General features: G+C 44.0%; 1 protein-coding gene across 5 annotated transcripts in view; it reads right to left on the reverse strand.

The window, feature by feature from the left end:
• Positions 1–709: 709 nt before the first annotated feature.
• CDCA7L (cell division cycle associated 7 like) overlaps positions 710–16300 on the reverse strand; it is a 40952-nt gene continuing 25361 nt past the window's right edge. The window contains exons 2-10 of one of the 5 annotated variants that reach the window (XM_064290061.1): positions 15752–15892; positions 9964–10098; positions 7142–7522; positions 5201–5272; positions 4934–5104; positions 4085–4210; positions 2842–2991; positions 1585–1721; positions 710–821 (exon numbers count right to left, since the gene is read on the reverse strand). In XM_064290061.1, coding sequence (XP_064146131.1) covers positions 791–821; positions 1585–1721; positions 2842–2991; positions 4085–4210; positions 4934–5104; positions 5201–5272; positions 7142–7522; positions 9964–10098; positions 15752–15892 — 1344 coding nt within the window. In that variant the 3' untranslated portion in view covers positions 710–790. Of the gene's footprint in view, positions 822–1584; positions 1722–2841; positions 2992–4084; positions 4211–4933; positions 5105–5200; positions 5273–7141; positions 7523–9963; positions 10102–15730; positions 15893–16300 lie in introns of all 5 variants that reach the window. The other 4 variants (XM_064290060.1, XM_064290059.1, XM_064290058.1 and 1 more) reach the window with 4 other exon arrangements.

Consider the following 16300-nt stretch of genomic DNA (forward strand, 5'->3'; position numbering starts at 1 on the left):
TCTCTCTTCAAGGTTCCACTGAACACGCGCACAGCCTCAAATGCAAGGGGTCTGGAAATCCCCGTCATTAAGCAGAACTTTAGTGCTTGTAGATATTGAATAGCAAAATCTTTTTAAATTAAAAATTAGCCCTTAGATTCTTTTAAAGCATAGCAGTAGCTGGCCCTAGGGCACAGACAAGTCTTAGATGAAGAGGTGGAGGCTCCTGCTGGCCAGCAGCGCTCCGAGCTTCCAGTGTCTACAGCATAAGGGTCCACTTGTGTTCATTCAAGTTTTAATAAAAAATAAAACTCTAGCACTCTAGAGTTCTGTGGTTAATTGCACTTTGTAATTTAGGGGAAAGCTCTTTAGTATAAATTTCCAGTGGCCCAGAGCAGACTGGTTTGATACTATGATCACTCTTCTGTTATATAAGATAAAGAGTATATAACCCCTGTGGCAGAGTGGGTCTAGAGTCAGACTGGGAAGTAAAAGACCAAGGCAACACAGTTAAACAAGAGCTGCTTATACAACATTTTCTCTGTAACTTACCTGGATTTTCACTCCACCCCATTTCAACTGTGCTTGTTTCATAGGTAAATACTTTTAACAATTCGATATACAAACAAATATGCGTATACATGTATATAGATTCCTCTGCTTAGCTCTTATTTCCTGAGAAATCTTTTGAAACATACATTCTACAAAGAATTTCTGCATAAAAACCCAACCGTAGGAAATCTTAGGCACAAGTGGCATGACGTGTCTTGCTGGAGTACTCGATGTTGAGTTGACTGGTTCCTTTTTCCTCTTAATTATCTTCTACCAGCTGCTTTTGTAAGCTGAGAAACAGATGAAAAATAGTGTTTGTCAGACAGAGGCAAATACAAAACAGTATTCTAAGCTGAAGAGACTAAACAACTCACAAAGTAGAAAAGCCAGAACTGGGGTGTCCTGACTCCTTAATGGGGTATACCCTGCAGGCCTCATGGGGACCCACCTCACTACCACAGTCCAAAACTGTACTTTATATAACTAAACCTTGTATGCCGCAAACTTCCCTCCTTGTCCCTAGCTTGAGACAACGCTACGTTCTGAGTGCACATCAGAGTCCCTGACTGGTGGAAACAATGCACTCAACTGCTAACCAAAAGGTAGGCAGTTCAAGTCTACCCAGAGGTGCCTTGGAAAAAAGGCCTGGCAATCTACTTCCAAAAAATAAGCCAATGAAAAACCCTGTGAAGCACAGTTCTACTCTGACACACAAAAGGTCTCCAGGAGTCCACAGCAACTGGTTTGGTTTTTTCGTTTGAATGCATACCGCCTGAACCTTTCCACTGTGCTCACTAAGGCTGCCTTTGGCTCTTCAGTCTTTGCAGTTTCAACCTTTCTTGTATCTTCTTCCCAATTCTGTTTCACAGCATAAAGGGAAAATTTTTGTGAGAAAAGGAAGAAAAGTCCTAGAGGAGAAATAACACTAAGCTTTTCAAATGGATGGCATTCGAGGTGGTTTCTATAAATCAGCCATGAAACGAGGCACCAGCCACCTACACGGATGGTCTCTCATGCCAAACTCTGGGATTACAGCCTCCAGGCAACACTTACCTCTCCAGATATTCCTTAACATTATCATAACCATAGAACTTGGCCAAATGAATGAGGATCCCTGTGGCACAGCGGCCATCACGCTTCCGACAGTAGCTGCAATTGCAGATCCCACGGCAAGGAGGACACATCCAATCCTAAAAGAGACATGACGGTAGAAATGTCCCTATGACGTACAGGCCCTGGCAAAGGTAGTGTTCTGACCCAGCCTAACTCAGCCCAGCCTCTCCTCCAATCTCAAATCACATGCTATCGTTTAGTGTATGTCACAGAGTGAAGCCTGTAGAAAATTCACATGAGCTCCACCCCACATATTAAAAACATTTTTTTAAGGCTTTGCCGTCATTTCACGGATTTCACAAAGGCCCGGGAAGGCTGATCCCCTTCCCCTGATGTCACACATAAAAAGACACAAACACACTGGTTTTAGGCAGGGCTAGCTCCGTAATCTGCAGGGCCCAGTGAGAAATGAGAACACGCTTGTCTAAAAGTTAAGAATTTCAAGGCAGTGACAGGGCATTATACCAATCACAGGGCCTTTTGTGACTACAGGGCTCACTTGCCTATGAAGTCAGCCCTGGTTTTAGGAGCACATGGTTTCAGAAAAATCAGCGAGACCCAGGTCTTCCAGACCCCGTGTGTGATTGCTGTCAGATCACTTAACCTGAGTAGTAGGTTATACTCATCCGTAAATTACGGACAGTCTATTTACGACTACTGGCTAAGAAGTCATATAGTGCAGTGGTTAAGAGCCCAGGCTCAGAGCCAGACTGCCCAGGTTCAAGATCATACTTACTAAGCACATCACTATGATCCCATTACAGAGGGAACAGAGGCAGAGAGAGGTTTTATGTCTTCATAAGGTTAAATAAATTAACAGCTGGCAGAAGCTTAGAACAGTGCCAGGCATGCAGAATGCTCTCTGGCCAGGAAAGGCAAAGGTAAATCACTTTTCGGAGGAATGGCATAGAGATTAACTCCTGCCATTCCAGAAAACTGTAAGAAAGCTTTCCTCTGACAGTGGAAAACAACACGAACTCTCTTTATCCCTTGGTCAGCTTGCTCCATTGCGAAAAGAAAACCCTATTTTTCATTTCGCCCAGTCTTAAGGCAAAGGAAGAGAAGGAGGATGGTGACAGATCCATAGAAACCAGAGCTGGAAGTCACAGGTCCCAAATAAAGGGCTCAAGGAGCCCTGTTCTTAGCTTGCTCCCTGTTGACAATCCAACTGCTAAGAAAAGCAAACCCCATTCCTACCGGGTCCAGCAGAGCAGATCTCACATCCTCCCCGTAGCGGTTCCGCAGGCACGGCCCACAGAACTGTCCCCTCACTCCACCACAGCCCTGGTTCCGACACACTGTCTTGGTGTCAATGGTCTTCTGCCGACACTGATGGCAAGTGTTGCCCTGGAAGGAGGAGAGCAGATGAGCAGGGGGATGTATACAGTGATGCCCAGAGGCTGTCGGTTACATGACCAAATGCCTGAAGCAGCACTGCCTTCTTTCTAGAATCAAGCATATTGCTTCTCCAGGAAACCCTGGTGGCACAGTGGTTAAGTGCTACGGCTGCTAACCAAAAGGTCGGCAGTTCAAATCCACCAGGCACTCCTTGGAAACTCCATGGGGGCAGTTCTACCCTGTCCTACAGTGTCACTATGAGTTAGAATTGACTTGATGGCAATGGGCTTTTTTTTTTTTTTTTTTTTTGGTACAAACCATGTCACTCTCCAATAGATTGTGAGCAATTTTAGCTCTAGTACCAGAGAAGCATTAAGGCACCTGAGGGTGAGCAGAAAGCCCGGAAGGAACAAAATGATCGGGGTGGACAGGAGGAGATGGAGGAAGGCTTTGAGGTGGAGTGGCAGAGCCCACAGAAGGCAGGTATGGCTCCAAGCAGTGGTGAGCTCCAGCATGGCGCTGAAGATCCAAATTTTCTTCTAGCATAAAATCCCTTTTTTGAAATGCTGGCAATTAAAAGCATTTTAATACTACCTTAAGACAGTATCCCATTACTTATCAAAAAACCAACAAAGAAGAACACAAAGCCTCCCCCCTAAATCATTTAAAAGAGATTTCAACCCATTCCTTGCCAACCAAAGATACTGTCAAGCTTTGTTTTCTATGGTTATATGAGCAAAAATAAGCCACAATATATTTTTCTAATTTTGAAAAACTATATACGTGGGTGTGTGTATGTGTGTGTAAACTATATGGACTGTAAAAATTACACAGATACTTTTCCAAACTATACATATCTTCCCCGAATTTCTATGCATCCCCTGAGAGACCTCTCTCCTGATGAGAAGTACTGCACTGAGCTGCCCTCTGCTTCCCAGTTATAGCCACTGACCCTCCAATCAAAGCCTGCCTCTAGGCCCTCATGGAGATGGCACTAAGGCCTAAGTCCCGATGCAGTTTAGAAATCATGTAAGACTCTAAAAACCAATGCCTCAGACTCTAAGTAAGAGCCATACAATTTATTCATAATATGCTAACTTACCAGAACTTTATCATAGATTTTATCTCGGACAGTTATGGCCACGTTTTCTAAGTCCTCTTCAGTGATATCCTCCACTGGTCGGAAAGAAGAGACACGGCAACGTCGTTTATACCCCTGGCATCTCGCCTGCAAAATGAACAAAAGCAGAACCTGGAATCAGATATTTTACATGGTTAAAGAAAATATTATAAAGATGTCAACCCCCCTCTGCTCTAGCACCATCAACATTAACCATGTCCATCTACTATTTCCCCTCTTTCACTGAGTAGTCATTTACTACGCTTCTGCCAAGCCGCCTTCTAGGCAAGGCCGTACAAAAATAAGAAAATCAGGTTCGTTGACTTATAAACTGTGCAAGGTCAGGGAAGTAAATCTCACTAAAAAGCCAAACCCCCAAATAAGAAGGGTCCAAAGTTTCTCCCACCAATTTCTCCCACCAACTGAAAGCATCTGAAATGTCCTATTCCTAAAACAGAGGGCTAGGAGGAACCATGGTCCATTCCTACATGCAAAACCAAGGAGCCAGCTGGAGCTGTTAGCAAGCCTTGATGGCCTCCACCAGAGACCAAGTCAGGTCACAACCACTGAGCTGCTCCTCAGTTTGGTTTGATAAGGATTAACTCTGTGCACTACAGATTAGATCAGTGGTTCTTCTCAAAGTGTGGTCCCAGGACCAGCATCACCTGGGGAGTTGGGAGAAATGCACATTCTCAGCTGCCCCAGTCTGAACAGAAACTGAGTCAAGACACTGTGCCTTCATCAGCTAGAGGGTGAGTGTGATGCACACTCAGGACTGAGGACCAAGGGCTTAGACAAAGAGTAACTAGTTTTATTACAGTCAGTAAATACCCCACTAATTGTCTTCCTTCTTCTGAAACTGTAAAACTCTTCTGCATATTTGGCAGCTGAGACAGTGAAGTTCTCCAGCGCAAACTTCTCCGGAGGCCGCGCGCTCCGGGCGGGGTTCGTGCGCCGCGGGATCTGTCCCTCCGAGAAGGCCCGCCTCACAGTTTTCTTCTTCTGAAATCGAGAGCACAAACACGTGCACCAGGTGTGTTCTTGACAAAAAGCCACATATCAGCATTGGTACATGTAATTGCAAAGAGTCCCACTTACCAAAGTCGAGCTTGGGGTTCGTACTGGGAAGAAATCTGGCATAGAATTCAACTCCGCCAGTAACTGAGCAAGCTGAAGTGCAGAACAAAAGAAAGATCTCATGTAAACGCTGCCAGATCTAGTTTATCCAAAACCTATCACACCTTGTCAATTTTGTTATCACAAGAAACCTGAGAAGAGCAGTTTACGTAAGCCTCAACAGTTGTTATACTTTTAACCTCACGTTTAAAGAACTTCATCACAATGCTGATGTCACCATACAAACTAATAAAATTCATGCCCCATATCTTAAATGTAAGGACAATATGACATGGTAAAGCTGCCCTGGAACGGCAGTGGCCTGGAGCCTCAGGTCTGAATCCTGACTTGACCACTTGTTAGCAGTGTGACCCTGTTCACCTGAACCTCGTCTTCATCACGTCCAAAACAGAAATGGCTCAGCTAGAATACCCTGATGGTTATTTAGAGCTCTGAAAATCAGATTAATTTCAATAAAAATATTTTATGAAAATATCCCAAAATAAACACCTAATATGAAATTATTGACCAAATAACAGGCATTAGTATGCCAATCAGAGAATCTGTTAATTAGGAGTCTTTTTAGTTTTCAAATTATACAAATGTATGGTGTCACTGAAAAAATAACACAGAACGGAGTCTTATTTTAAAGATGCAGGGACCAGTACAGTCCTAAAAATTTCTCTTCCAAAAAAACCAGAAAGCAAACCAAACCCATCACCATCGAGTCAATTTCAACTCATAATGACTTTACAAGACAGAGCAGAACTGCCCCATAGGGTTTCCAAGGAGCAGCCGGTGGATTCAAACTGCCGACCTTTCGGTTAGCACCCGACTTTTTAACCTCTATGCCAAAAATTTCCCTTAGTGAAGTATAAATGTATCTTAGGATAAAAATGATTCAAAAGTAGGCTTCAAATTTTCTTAAGGAAATCATTATTTTTAGATATATAAATATATATATATACACACACATACACACACACGCATATGAGCCCTGCTGGCTCAGTGGTTAAGAATTCAGGCTGCTAATCAAAACATCAGCAGTTTGAATCCACCAGCCGCTTCTTGGAAATCCTATGGGGCAGTTCCACTCTGTCCTATAAGGTCGCTGTGAGTTGGAATCGGCTCAATGGCAATGGGTTTTTTTTTTTTTTTTTTTTTTTTGGTTTCTTATTATATATATAAGCTTGTATATAGTTATTTTTTTTTTTTTTTTTTTTTAGGGAAAACATTAAAGGAAAAAATACATCAAAATGCAAAAAGTGATTATTTGAGTGGTGGAATTATTTTTTTTAACTCCATATATACAAAATATTAAAGCAAATAATGATTCTCAACAATCAGGTGAACACTTATTACTCACATATGGAAAAACCAAATACACGTAACACAGATTTCACCTGTTCCACTCACTGTTCTCATGAAGATATTTTAAAATCAAAGTGAATTAAAATTGTTGAGTTGTTTTTATTCCCAGACCTCTTCCATTCCTTCAGGTGATGTCTGAAAACCACAGCTTTCATCACAGAAAGCAGTCTCTAGACTGAAAGCCACCTTACGACCCTTATGTTGACTTAGAGACAACCTATTTATGCTTTGCTACCTTCTGCTGGGAACAGGCCAACAGTAAGCCCCTCTCATGCCCCATACACTATATTTAGAACTTAACCTGATAAAAAATAAGCAGGATTAGTTCATGGCACCATATAGGGGGCTAAACATGGCTTGGGGAGTCTCTTTTTGTTCCCAACCCAGAACTAATGATGTAATGACTGCTTTGGTTCTGGAAGAGAAAAAGCACATTTTCCTGACAGAAGCCAAACCAACAGCAGCTGCAAGGGCAAAGGAGCTTTGTCAGCCTCAGCGAAGTGCTGGTCAAAGCCCACTGCTGGCCTCCACACTGCCCGCACGGAGACTCACCATGGCTTTGTTCTCCTTGATATTCATGGTCCTCTTCAGCAGGGCATCTGAGCTGTCCTGGCCCTCATCCCTGGAGTCATCCTCGGACTCAGAGGCAGAATCTTCCCACTGCTTCCTCTGTCTGCAGCTCTTCTGTCTTCCCAGAACTGTCTTTTTACTGTCCTGTAAGCACGAGCTAGAATGCAATGGCTCAGAGGAGCTGTTTTTCTTATCTGGCTGATTTGCCAATTTCTTGGTGGGGAACGGAAAGGCTACTCGAAGAGCGATATTGCTTCTTCTAGGCCTGCTTCTTCTGGGTGTAGCCTTTTCTTCCTCTTCATCTTGCTCTTCCTCACTCACTAAAGATGCTTTGCTGTCATCACTCAAGTTTGACTCCACAAGCTAATGAAATAAAGGAAAGAACAAAGATGTCTGTGAAAGACCTTCCAAAGAGACATATAGACTTAAAACTACTCTGACATTATGTTGGGAAAAAAAATGAATTGCTGCAAGCGTCCCCTTCCTATTACTAGTTTCCTCTGAACTCTTCAGTTAAATGCCCAAGAAGTTTGCTGATGAGTAAAAGCAAATGTACTCCTGAACCCTGCACCACTCACGTCCACCAACAGAGCTGTGGGTCCCATTCAAAGCATTATCAGATTTTAAGCAAAAAACAGGGATAAGGTGGGACTCCACGTTGACCACAAGGGTCGGGACCACGGCTGTGATTATGTTTCACAGCTGGCCAAAAACCTCCTGGCAACAAGGTGACAATAATGCTGTGTAATCAGAAAAGATACTTCCACCTGTTCTCACAGGGTAGGCAGGCAACTGGGATGAGAGGCAACAATGCATTTTCTCAGTTTTAAAATAATATTTACAAGTGAACATGCCCTGAACTGTAAGTTGTATCACAGTGAATACAACACGTCATAATCCGTATCCCAAATTTATAGACTCTGAGGAAAAAAAAAAAAAAGACTTTTGGGGTAGTTTACTTGCCTCCATAGAAACATAAATTCTTTGAATAACTAGACATCGCTTAGCTGAAGAACGGAAGATAAATAAGTCACTAAGAGTAGATGATACCCATTAGGGTTTGGAAGGATCTTAGTGTCTTGCTGGCAAGAAAGTGGGGGCTGCTGGCCAGAATACATGAACTGCCACACAAACAGCTTCTGAAAAGGGGGCCAAAGGAGACCCAGGGCCAAGGGCTGGCACAGCTCGATACGTCTATTCATGGAAAGCATCACCATCAAACAAGGCAGCCTACCATCAGGGCTCTCATGCCTCAAGTTCTCCTCTAGGAAAAGATGAGGGGCAAAACAAAAAGAGTCGTCACAGCTTATTTATACTTTTATGCAGGTTCCATGCCAAAAGCTGTTCCTTAGGCATTTCTGAATGTGAAGAGGCTTAAGCTCTATCTTTTACCTTGATATAGAAGAAGAAAGTAGTATGTAATTTTTTGGATACAGGTCAGTTGTTTCAGCTAGTGCAAAATATGTCTGCTCTTACAAAAGTCTAAGGCTGTTCTTTAAAGTTAGCTCGTCCATATACTAGCGGACACTCCACTGGCCTAACCATATGGAAGAAAGGGAAGAGAACTAACAAGTCTCTTAATGACAAAGTGCTGACAGCAGATTTTCCTCAGGAAATCATGCTGGCCCAGATCGTTAACAATAAAAAGTGTGAAGCATCTAGATCAAGAATGCACCCGAGTGCTGGTGACGATGTAGAGAAACTGGAACCCTCATGCACTTCTGGTGGGTTTGTAAAACAGTGCAGCCTCTGTGGAAAATGGTTTGGCAGTTCTTCAAAAATTAAGCAGAGAGCTGCCTGCTACGTGACCCACAATTCCACTCCTAGGTATACACCCAAAAGACATGAAAGCAGGGACTCGAACAGAGAGTGTACACCAGTGTTCACAGCAGCATTGTTCACAATAGCCAAAAGGTAGAAACAACTCATGTCCTACAAAAGATGAATGATAAAATATGGTACAGGCAGACAATAGAATATTATTTAGTCATAAAGAGAAATGAAGTTCTAATACACATGCTATGACACGGATGAACCCTGAAAACACTATGCTGAGTGAAATAGGCCAATCACAAAAGAACATATATTGTATGATTCCACAGAATCACAGAGGCAGAGATCACACAGACAGAAAGCAGATCAGCGATTACTAGGGGCTGGAGAGGGGGAAATAGGGAATTATTACTTAACGGGTACAGAGTTTCTGTTTGGGGTAATGAAAAAATCTTGGAAAGAGTGGTGACGGTTGTAAAACATCATGAATGTAATTAATGCCACCAAACTGTACACTTACAAATGGTTAAAATGGTACCTTTTGTATTATGTATGTCTTATGACAAAATTTTTAAAAAGAATGCCTTGTAAAAACTCCAAGTTTCTACTACAGCTAAATTTTTGCCAAATTAACTTCAAACTTAAGAGTATTACTTACACACAACAAGTAATTAAGGAACTTGTTTCTCCAAGACAGAGTGAAAAGATTAAAAAACAAACAAAAAGGTTTAAGAGAGTCTGAGATAAATTCCTTGATAAGGACAGTTAAGAGACATACATCTAGGACACAGCCCGAGACCTCCAGCGGCACAAAGACAGCTGGCTTTTTTTCCGAATAGTGGGCTGGTGGACCACGGATTAGTCTTAAAGAGTGGCGATTTTTATATTATGTTAATTTGCTTGCAAGATAAATACATAAGAAAAAGTTAAATCTTTCCATTTGTGAAATGACTTCTTACACATAAAAATACAATTCAGGAACAGGACTAAAAATACTACAAACCACATCGCTTCCCGTTGATAATTATTACCGTTATTTCTGGGTCACTGTTTACGTTCAGATCGCTCTGGGAAAATCCTTCAAAATCTTCCGTCTCTGAGTCAGTGTCCTCTACAAAAATTTTTCTCAGCTCTTCCGTGAAGTACTTGGAATGGAAATGCACATCCTGCTGAATTAAAAACACAGGCACATACTTCCTAAGGTTTACAGAAACTGAGACCATTTCAGAACATCGGAATGGCTGTAGTTCAGTTGGCTCCTTCAGTGACTGGCAGGTTAGGACAGAATTCAGTGTCTCCTGCCAAAGCTGCCAATAAATCACACAAAATGGAACCACATGGAAAGAAGACCTAAAGAGAAAGCCTGGTCCCATGTGCTGGCGTTCCTTTCTGACAGCCATTCCAAGCCTAAGTCTTGTTCAAAGAGATGAGGATGCCCCAGCAAGACAGGAACTTTCACAACAAGTTTCCCTGCAGGAGAGGGCTGGGGACTTTCATACCCTCACAACCCAATGCTGATGGGACTAGAGTCGTATGATTACAGGTGTGCGTACGTAGGGAATGGATGGCAGGCTCAAACCCTCCGTGAGTTCCTCTCCCACGGAAGGTGAGACAGCGGCAGTCACTGGGGCCTCCACAGATAGGCAGCAAGTGAGCACGAGGAAAGATGTCCTATGACTAATTCAATGAAGAAAGGCATTTTCCGATACTGGCTTTTTTTTTCTTTTTCTTTTTGAAATACTAACCAGTTGCCAACAAGTCAATTCCAACTCATGGCAACCTCATGTGTGCCAGGGTAGAACTGCGTTCCACAGGTTTTCAAGGCAGTGACCTTTCAGAAGATCGCCAGGCCTTTCTTCCGAGGTGCCTCTGGGTAGGTCCAAATGGCTAACCTTTCTGTTAACAAACTAGTACTTAACCATCTGCATCATCTAGGAACCAAAAGAAAGAAACCTGGCTCTTTCAATAGCATGCTTGCAAGAAAGGACAGAGGAGGGAGAGTGCAGCAGAAGAGAAGGGGGACCGGGAGACCCACAAACCTGCCTTCTTTAAGCCAGCAATGCTTCGGCAGGGCTGGTGTCTATCCCATTTCCATCCTCTCATGACACATACATGGAGCCCTGGAGGCGCTCAACTGCTAACTAAAAGCTCAGTGGTTCAAAACCACCAGCGGCTCCACGAGAGAAAGATGTGGCAATCTGCTTCCAGAAAGATTTACAGCCTTGGAAACCCTATGGGGTCGCTATGAGTCAGAATCAACAGCAGTGCTTTTTTTATTTTGGCATGCCAGATATAGCAATGACCCCTCGCAGCAACACCAATTTGGTTGAGAATCTTTATCTCCCCTTGCCTTTCCCTGATTTTAATTATCTACTTCCTCGAGCTCAGATAATCTCTGGAGAAAAATAGATACAACAGACAAGTGGAAAACTTACAAGAGGACAGAGAAAGAAATGCCTACATCCAGCATTTTTTTTAAGCTTAAAAACGTCTCCTATGAATTATTATGAGTAATTGGAATAAGTTTATTCGAGGCTAAATTACTTCATTCCTTTGTTGATCGCTGTGGTGCAGCTGCTTGGAGGGAAAAACAAGACATACACAAAAGAGAAGTAAGTTTCTTTAAAGTGAAATTCAGACTGTGTTTAGAGGAGACCAACGTCAGCAGACACATCTTCAACGCAGATTCACACAGCTTCTCCAGGCTGGTTAGGATGGATTATGAGCGTGTGTGGACAGGGGACATGGGGGACAGGATTTATTATGACGGAAGAGCGATACACTGCTGGGTCCCGAGGAAAACCACCGTGAGCCTGCTGCCTCTGTGTGCAGGAAACATCTGCTGGTGGAGCCCCGAGCCAGCCCCGCGGCTGTTTTAGGGCAACGGGGTCTCCTGTGAATTCTGTTATATATCCAAAGCCCCCGGCTTGGGGCCCGAAGGCAACAGGCCCAGGTTTGAAGCAGAAAGTTCAAACCTTCCAGTCCTCCCGCCCCTCTTTCAGCCCTTTGCACTGGGCCTGACATCGCAGTGGCAAGACAGAAGAAATCAGTGGCCAATTCTGATGGAGAAAAATAACAACCACAGTCCTTAAATGAGGCCTGCGCTCACATTTTCCTTATTCCAAAGATGTAAAAACTGCTTTTTTGTAGGACTCCACTCCATGCATCTCCCTGTACTCTTGGTTCAACCTCTGCACAGCTCCCTGCTCTACGAGACCTGCTCATCAGTCTTCAAAATCAGTACTATGGTCCCTGGGTGGCGCAAATGGTTTGTGCTCGGCTGATAACCAAAATGTTGGTGGTTCGAACCCACCCAGGCAGCACGGTAGAAGAACAGGCCTGGCGATCTGCTTCTATAAAGATGACCAAAACCAAAAAACCTGCTGCCATTGAGTTGATTCCGACTCATAGCGACCCTAAAGGACAGGGTAGAACTGCCCCAAAGCGTTTCCTTGGAGCACCTGGTGGATTTGAACTGCCCGTGTTTTGGTTAGCAGCCGTGGCTCTTAACCATTACACCACCAGAGTTTCCTGTAAAGATGACAGCCAAGGAAATCCTACAGAGCAGTTTTACTCTGTAACACATGCGGTCGGTCTCCTAAGTCACAAATCAACAACAAAAACAAAACCTGCCACAAAATCAATGCCAGGCAACATGTGTGCTCCTCGGGCACTGACATCTACCGCCATCAAGACTAAGCAAACAGCAGATCAGAAGAGGAGTTAAGAGAGGAAGTGACACCTTTATTTCAAAGCTCATGTGACAGGAATTAACAAAAGTGGCCATCAATAGCCTGCTAAACCAGAAAGTCAGGCCAGCACCCGTTTCACTTCCATCCATCATACACCCACTGGTGCTCATTCTGTAAAAAGCCAGGGGTGGGGGTGCCTGATGCATGAAACAAGAGGACAGGGACAAGATGAGGATAAAACTTCAGAGCCAGGGATGCTAGAAAATACCACTCAAGTATGAGGTTCCTTCCTCCCAGGAGCTTGTAACTTAGGGGGAAGCTATATAGCCCACAAACTACCACAGTGAAGGTCAGTGCTATGAGGCAGGTATGACACGTACAGCTGCATACAGAAGGAAAACCTAGTAAGATTTCATGGAAAGAGCAGTACTTGAACTGGAACCGGTTGGAGGCAGTCTTAAACGTCGGTGAGAGAGCACACAGGCAGGATGAACAGCGTAAGCCAGGGCTCAGAAAGGGCCGAATGGTGTACGGTGAGGGAATCAGCACAGCTCCTGGCCTGCTGCAGCACAGGGAGTAGGAAACAGCCACAGAAGGTACGAGGTGAGAAAGTCAGTCACCACGGAGTTGACTCCGGCTCATGACAACCCCATGAGTGTCGGAGTAGAACTGTGCTCCACAGGGTTTTCAGTGACTGTGTTTTCAGAAGCAGATCACCAGGCCTTTCTTCTGTGGTGCCTCTGGGTAGACCTGAACCTCCATCTTTTCAGTTAGTCGTGAGCATCCTAAGCGCCTGTACCGCCCAGGGACTCCAAGGGGTGAAAGATGGTGGCTAAACATCCCAGCTCAGCTGCTTCCCAGGTGTGAGCCCTGGGCAAGGCATTTCACCTCCTTGAGTGTCAGCTTCATCACCTGGACAATGGGGATAATAGCAGCACCTGTTCCTTCCCAGGGAGGTATGCGGATGAACAGCAACCTGTGCAAAAAGCTCTTGGCACACTGCTCCAGCCATGAAAGGCAGGCCGGGATCAGACTGGGGGGTCCGTGAAGGACAGCTCGACATGTAGTAAAAAGGCAGTCATCACAGAGCAAAAGCAGCTGCTTTGTTTTTCAATGGCTTTCCTGTGTCAGGCTCTGTGCTCAGCACTTCACACGTGTCCTACACAGCTCAGAAAGCCCCCCACGGTGCATCTGGGGCTCCGTTCTCCCCCACTGCCTGGCCACGCTGGAATGGAGAGCCTCTAACAAGTTCTGAATAAGGGAGGAAGGTGACCAGAGCTACGTTCTAGGACTGATCCCAGAAGGAAGGGATGAGCATTCAGGTACCGGGTAATGAAAACTATAGTAACTGAAGAGGGAAGAGGAAGGAAAGGTAGATTCAGGAACATAGCAGAAGTTTAATCAACACCTGGATGGGGGTCAGGGAGATGGGAGAAGAGGAGGAGGGTTCAAGAAAGACCAAAGACAGAGGTGGAGACAGGGAAGCCTGAGAGATGACCCAGTGTGGGAGGGCAAATGAGAGGTTCTGATCTCTCTTGAACAACCAAGACAAGTCAGAAATAGATCTGCAGCTTGAGACAGAAGCCAAGCTACAAACAAGAATGTGGAGGTAACGAGTGAAGGCCAGGATAATCAATGAGCTCGTGAAAGAGAAAAAGTGTCTGACGACAAGATCCTGGAGAACAAGCACATTTGGGGACAGGAAAAGGAAGAGATGCTGACAAAGAACAAACGGTTAACAGAGAGGAAGAGACAAAGGGGAGAGAGAGGAGGGGCTGGCGGGATCAAAGCCACAGTGAAGTCCAAGAAGATGAGGGCTGCAGGGACTGGGAAAACTCTTGGTGACCAAAGAAAGAGCGGCTCCAACCAAGACCAGAACATAGAGTCTTCCAAGTAATTAAGCAGGCACTTAAAAAAATAAAATCAGTTGCCATAAAGCCAATTCCAACTCACGGCAACTACATTTACGCAGATTAGAACTGCTCCCTTGGGTTTTCAAGGCTGTGATCTTTCAGAAGTAGATCGCCAGGCCTTTCTTCTGAGGCACTTCTGGGTGAGTTCAAACCACCAACCTTTCAGTTAGTAGTCAAGTGCTTAATCATTTGTGCCACCAAGGGACTCCAAGCAGGCACTTTACTTACATATAATGAACAGCTTCTCTTACTGTACTTGCCTAGCTGAAGCTAACCAAAACCAAACCCACTGCCATCAAGTCGATTCCGACTCATGGTAACCCTATAGGACAGAGTAGAACTGCCCCACAGGGTTTCCAAGGCTGTAAATCTTTACAGAAGCAGACTGCCACATCTTTCTCCTGCAGAGCAGCTGGTGGGTTCGAACTGCCAACCTTCTGGTTAGCAGCCAAGCACTTTAACCACTGTGCTACAGGGCTCCTAGTTAAAGCTAAAAAAAAAAAATATATATTTATTTATTTATTTTTTGGTGGGTTTAATTTACAGCCTTTTAAACAGAGGCTGTGGTCGAGGGAGAATGAGGAATTTTGAGTGCCACAATGAACTCAGAAGAAAATGCCACTGAAGGCTAGATACTTTGATTGGCCAAGCTATTGCTAAGGCATAATATAAACCTCCAGGAATCCAACTCTCAGAGAATAGCAACTTGTGTTTGCTACAGATCAAAGTCATTAAAGAAAGAATAATGCTCTCCCCAGCAATCCCAAGAGCAAGGTACCAACAGAATCACACCCCAGTACCACAGAGATGCAATTGTCTCATAGTAACTACGACATCCTGCCCTGCCTGGCCATGCTCTGCAGTGTGGGCTATCGCTACGCAGGACTAGCCCTCCCCTGCCAACCCTGTAGGAGGATTCTGAATACAACCTCACCACAGGTTACAGCCCTGAGGTAGCAAAGAAAATGGATTTGATCATGTGAAGGCCTTTTATTTTAAAAAAATATATAGTTTATTGTACATAAAAAAGGATTAAAACAGCAAAAGTGAATTAGGTACTCTCCCTGGTTTCTGAAAACATAAAGGCACCACACTGTATAAAACGCTCGACAATCCAGCAATGTCACCAATCTCAGCCCATGCTGAAATAAAAGAACATCCAAACCAAGATCCCGGCCTCCGGATGAACACACCTGCCCGAGGAAGCATTGTACCTTTTTCCCTGACTCCAGTGAGTCAAAACTATCACAGCTCTCTTCTGATGAGAGGGTTTCCATGGGAACATCATCTCGGAAGCCGACGAAATCTTCATCATCACTGGGGGCGTTAAAAATGTCAGCCACTTCTTTAGGTATCTGTTTGGGATTCGAAAGAGAAGTATAAAACCAGGGGCTATTGTAATTACTTAGGAAATTTTTCTAAAGGGGAACAAAAATTATGATTTCATAACTTTATCAATCTGCTATGGTGTACAGACCCACAGCTGCCCAAAAGGCCCCAGTAACCCTGAGCAAAACGTGCTTCAGCTGACACCTTGTGGCAAAAAGGGGGGGAGGGGAAGTAAAGAAAAAGACTTTTTCAAATTCTAGAAATATGTCCTATTTTACAGAGAATGTCAAGACCACACCTAGATAAAAGCCATGTTTGATTTCTTCACAAAAAAATATGAATACGGGCATTGGTTTTTGAGAAACCAATGGTCTCTTTCTTCTTTTTTACAATGATCAGTGGATTTATCTTTATATGTGATGTAAAAAAGATTC

The sequence above is a fragment of the Loxodonta africana genome, chromosome 8 (assembly GCF_030014295.1).
Source record: "Loxodonta africana isolate mLoxAfr1 chromosome 8, mLoxAfr1.hap2, whole genome shotgun sequence".
NCBI classification, from domain to species: Eukaryota; Metazoa; Chordata; class Mammalia; order Proboscidea; family Elephantidae; genus Loxodonta; species Loxodonta africana.